This window comes from Eumetopias jubatus, unplaced genomic scaffold, assembly GCF_037043125.1.
Source record: "Eumetopias jubatus isolate StellerSeaLion01/CBP00866 unplaced genomic scaffold, mEumJub1_p1.0 scaffold_6, whole genome shotgun sequence".
NCBI classification, from domain to species: domain Eukaryota; kingdom Metazoa; phylum Chordata; class Mammalia; order Carnivora; family Otariidae; genus Eumetopias; species Eumetopias jubatus.
Genome location: NW_028274812.1, coordinates 138597627 through 138602260, shown reverse-complemented (window position 1 = coordinate 138602260; position 4634 = coordinate 138597627). Strand labels below are relative to the sequence as shown.

The window sequence follows — 4634 nt, the reverse complement described above, 5'->3', positions numbered from 1 at the left end:
TTTATTTGAGAGAGAGAGCAGGAGTGGGGGGGGCAGAGAGAGAAGCAGACTCCCCGCTGAGCAGGGAGCCCAAATGGGGCTCGATCCTGGGACCCTGGGATCATGACCTGAACCAAAGGCAGACGCTTAACTGACTAAGCCACCCAGGCACCCCTGGAGTTGAAACTTCTTAGTCAGGCATTCAAGGCTTTCATGATATGGCAGAGAATTAAGATGAGAGGAGGAAGCACATAAAATGAGAGGGTTGGTGGGGGAGAGGGAAAGAAACACTAATCCCTCTATTAGTTTCTTAGGGCTGCTGTAACAAATTACCACAAACTGTGTGGTTTAATACAACAGAAATTTGTTCTGTCATAGTTTTGGAGGCTACAAGTCCAAAATCAAGGTGTTGGAAGAGCTATGCTCCCTCTGAAGGCTCTAGAAAAGAATCCTTCCTTGCCTCTTTCTACCTTCTCAGAGCTACTGGAAATTCATGGCATTTCTTGGCTTCTGGATCCCATCACTCTGATCTCTGCCTCCATCTTCACATGGTCATCTTCTCTGTGTGTGGGGTTCCAAATCTCCTGGTTCTTTCTCTTATAAAGATATCAGCCATTGGATTTAAGGCTTATCCCAGTATGACCTCATTTTAACTTGATTATGCCTGCAAAGCCCTGTTTCCAAATAAGGTCATATTCACAGATACTAGAGGTTAGGGCTTGAACGTATCTTTGGGAGGCACAATTCAACCCTCTATAATGCACACTGATGAAAACTACAGAACAATGGCTTAGCATGGGGATGGAATCTTGCTTGTGAAAAGGTTCTGGATGATGTGAAGCACTTCAGGAACAGGGAAGGTAATATTAAATAGGGTACTAGATTATCAGAAGGGTTTTTGTTTTTTTTTAAAGCAATGGAATAGCATGCATGATCAAAGGATGCAATTTTTTTAAAAGATTTTAGTTATTTATTTGACAGAGAGAGACACAGTGAGAGAGGGAACACAAGCAGGGGGAGTGGGAGAGGGAGAAGCAGGCTTCCCACTGTGCAGGGAGCCCGATGTGGGGCTCGATCCCAGGACCCTGGGATCATGACCTGAGCCAAAGGCAGACGCTTAATGACTGAACCACCCAGGCACCCGCAAAGGATACAATTTTATTTTATTTTATTTTATTTTTAAAGATTTTATTTATTTGAGAGAGAGAGAGAGAGAGAGAGAGAAACAGCATGAGAGGGGAAAGGGTCAGAGGGAGAAGCAGGCTCCCCGCTGAGCCGGGAGCCCGATGCGGGACTCGATCCCAGGACTCCGGGATCATGACCTGAGCCGAAGGCAGTCGCTTAACCAACTGAGCCACCCAGGCGCCCAAGGATACAATTTTAAACAAGAAAAAAATCAGTCTGGAAGCTGAATATAGGGGAGATTACAGAAGGTAAAACCAGGAAGTTAAGAGAATGCCTGAGTAGCCTGAAGGTGAGGAGAAAGGCACAGAACTAGCCGGTTAGCCCCGGGAGGTTGTTAATCTTGCTTCTTTTGTTCAGCATTGTATTCCAAGAGCCTAGAACAGTGTCTGTCACATAGTAGATCCTTGGGACACATTTGTTGGATAGATGAATGGGTGAATAAAGTAGGTTTTCGCTAGTAGGAATGGAAAAGAAAGATGCTACAAGCCTTTCAGAGGTGAGCCGAATTAGTGGACCCTGGAACAAGACAGGAGTAAGGAGGAGCATTATTCAAAGGCAAGCCCACAACGTGGCACCTGTTGGGAGACAGAATTGAACCTCTCTCTCACCACCTGCCCACACAGTAGCATTATACCTGACTCCCGTGCTATCCCCCCCCCAAGAATGAGAGTCTGGGGTACAGGATGCCTAACTTTATTCATGTCTGCATGTACCCTTTACAGCACCCTGCACACAGTAGGCCCCCAATTCAACTTTCAGTGAACTTTAGGAATGATTGAATTTCCACATTTAAGCAACATCGAAATATGTCCCCCAGATTTAAACTCTGAATTTTATACTTTTGTATCCTTCAAAATGCCTGGCACACAGTAAGCTCCCGATAAGCACTTGTTGAACCGTTGAACCAAACGGAATAAATCAGATTCACCCAGTTCCGCCCTGGCAGCGAGGTCTGCGTTTGGCAGGACGACGGAACCCATTGCTTTTAAATTCTTACGTAAGAGTGAATGACCCTCCCAGCCTACTTGACGTCTCTCACCCAGGAGACGTGGAAGGCCAAGGGAAGGGAAGGCCAGGGGAGCGAGAGCGGTGTTGAGAAACACACACTCTTTTCGGTGGTAGATGCACAGATTCATTTCTAGCCTCGGTCCCCCACATCGATCTGAAAAGACCGCTGCACGCTGGTGTGGGGCGGGCGGAGGGGGCGGCGTGCTGGCATTTCGGTCGAGGCGTGTTTCATTCCGTGGGTAAGGCCTGCCCACCCGGCACGCCCCGGGGCTCCGGGTCTGCGAGTGACAGCGGCCCCACTGCGGGGACTCATTCCAGGCTGTGCCCCCGGGGTCCCCGCGGGCGCGGGCACGCCGCAGACTTGGCCCGGCCCCCGCCCCCCACCCCCGAGGCGTCCGGCCCCCGCGGCCCCAGGCCCCGCGCGGCTCGCCGTTCCCGCCGCGCGCCCGCCCCGGGTCCGGCCTTCCCCGCGCCCAGGGGCCCCGGCGGGCTGGGCGCGGAAGATGGCGGCGCGGCCGGGCCCGGGGCGGGGGCGAGGGGCCGCGGCGCGGCGCGCTCGCCTGGGCCGGCGCGGCTAGAGCGGCGCCTGGGCCCGGCGGCGCGGCCTCCTCCCGCCCGCGCCGCCGCCGCCGCCGCCGCGCCCCGCCCCGCGCGCCCGCCCGCCCCTCCCCGGGCCCGGCCGTGCCCCGCGTCGCGCTCCCCCGGGATGGCCCGCGCGCCTCGGCGCTGCCTCGCGGAGCACACGGCGGAGCGGCGGCGGCCGCGCTCGGGGGGCGCGCGGCGGCGGCGGCGGCGGCGGCGGCGGCGCGGCGCGTGAGGGGCCGCCTCGGACCGAGCGGGCGCCGCCAACATGTCGGATACCAAGGTAAAAGTTGCCGTCCGGGTCCGGCCCATGAACCGGCGAGGTGAGGAGCTTTCCGCTCGTTTTTATCTGTGGTCGGGCCGAGGGCGGGGGCAACTTTGCAAAGTGCGGGGCCGCGGGGCCGGGGCGGCGAGAACGCGGCGGGGCCGCGGGGCCCGGGCGGAGGCGGCGCCGCACTAGCTGGGGAGCCCCCGGCGCGCGGCTCCCGGCTCGGCCGCCGCCCCCCCCCCCCCCGGGTGAGCCCCGCGCCCAAGGGGCTGGGGGCGCGGATGCTCGGCTCGGCAACGGCCCTCTTCCCTTCTGCTTTCAGAACTGGAACTGAACACCAAGTGCGTGGTGGAGATGGAAGGGAATCAAACGGTCCTGCACCCTCCTCCTTCTAACACCAAACAGGGAGAAAGGTAAAGCGGGCGCCGAGAGGGCGGGCAGGAGGAGCCCACCCCGCAGTCCCCGGCAAGTTTGAGCCCGGAAAATGGGAGTGCTCTTCCCTATTGTTAGGAGGACGGCTTCAAGTTTGTCGCACGCTCCTCTCTGAAGCTGTGGCAAGTCCAAGTTCCTCTCCTCCCGCTGCCCCCCCCTCTTAGTCCCCTCCCATCTAGAGCGGCATCAGCCCGGGCACTGGGGCCACAGCCGGCACCAGTCCGCCGCGTAAAAGCTGGCCGGCTTCGGGGCACCCGGAGAGAGGGGGCCGGATGGGACCCCAGAGACGAGCAGTCCCACATTTTACAGATAAGAAAACTGAGGCCTGAGGCGGGCAAGGGACCATGCCAAGGCCTTGTTTTCGTGGAACCCAGTGCCCCTCTTTTTTTCCTACCACTGCACAGTTTGCTTTATTTGGCGGAATTGTTTAGGGACTTTGTAAAATGGGGGGGGAACCCTCATAATAAAGCAGAACAGTATTGTATGATGCAGGCTCAGGCGTGGACCATTTAAAATCTATTATTTTGTTGGTGCTGGGTCGAGATAATGCCTGAATGTAATGCGCGAATTTTGATTTTCAGGGAAACAAAAGTGGTGCCCTGAGCTGTGTAGACACTGGGGGGATGTTTAAAAAGGGTCTGCATTTACTAGATGGCAACATATTTGCATTTGAAAAGTGGTAACTCTTGGATCCTTATTAATTCTGCTCTATTCCACGCAGCAGTATGGGAAAATGCCTTAAAATAATTTGAATATTTGGCATTTTTCTGGTAAGCCCCTGAGAAGAAAATGGTTGGAATTCATTCAGTATAGCAATGCAGTAGCTTGTAAAAATAGAAAAGAAAAAAAAAAAAACCCGGCAGATTTGACAGAATTAATTCCTCTGGGACATGAGTATGAGTGTGTTTCTAAAAGTCACCTGTTGATTGATGCACTACAATTTAGTGATTTTTTGCTCTTGGGAGATTTTTTTCACTGAATAGAGACTGAAGTAGGGTTATTTTATTGCTAAAGGACGCAGCTGCCTCTATTCTATAATCATGTGGTGTTCAGGCACAATTTTGCTAAATTTGGGGGAAGAAGTTGTCAGGAGGTAAGATTGGGAGTTATTTGCTTTTTGTGCAGAGGATGGAAATTTTTATTTAGTTTGCAAACATTCTGCTACCTATAGCAGATAGGG

The 4634-nt window shown here is 54.3% G+C and overlaps 1 protein-coding gene across 1 annotated transcript; it reads left to right on the top strand.

The window, feature by feature from the left end:
- The first annotated feature begins 2995 nt into the window (after positions 1-2995).
- Positions 2996-3686, top strand: LOC148164166 (kinesin-like protein KIF13A). Its single transcript, XM_088023777.1, has 3 exons — positions 2996-3077; positions 3345-3435; positions 3572-3686. The coding sequence occupies exons 1-3, from the start codon at positions 3023-3025 to the stop codon at positions 3684-3686; spliced, it is 261 nt and encodes an 86-aa protein (XP_087879903.1). The 5' UTR covers positions 2996-3022.
- Positions 3687-4634: the final 948 nt, after the last annotated feature.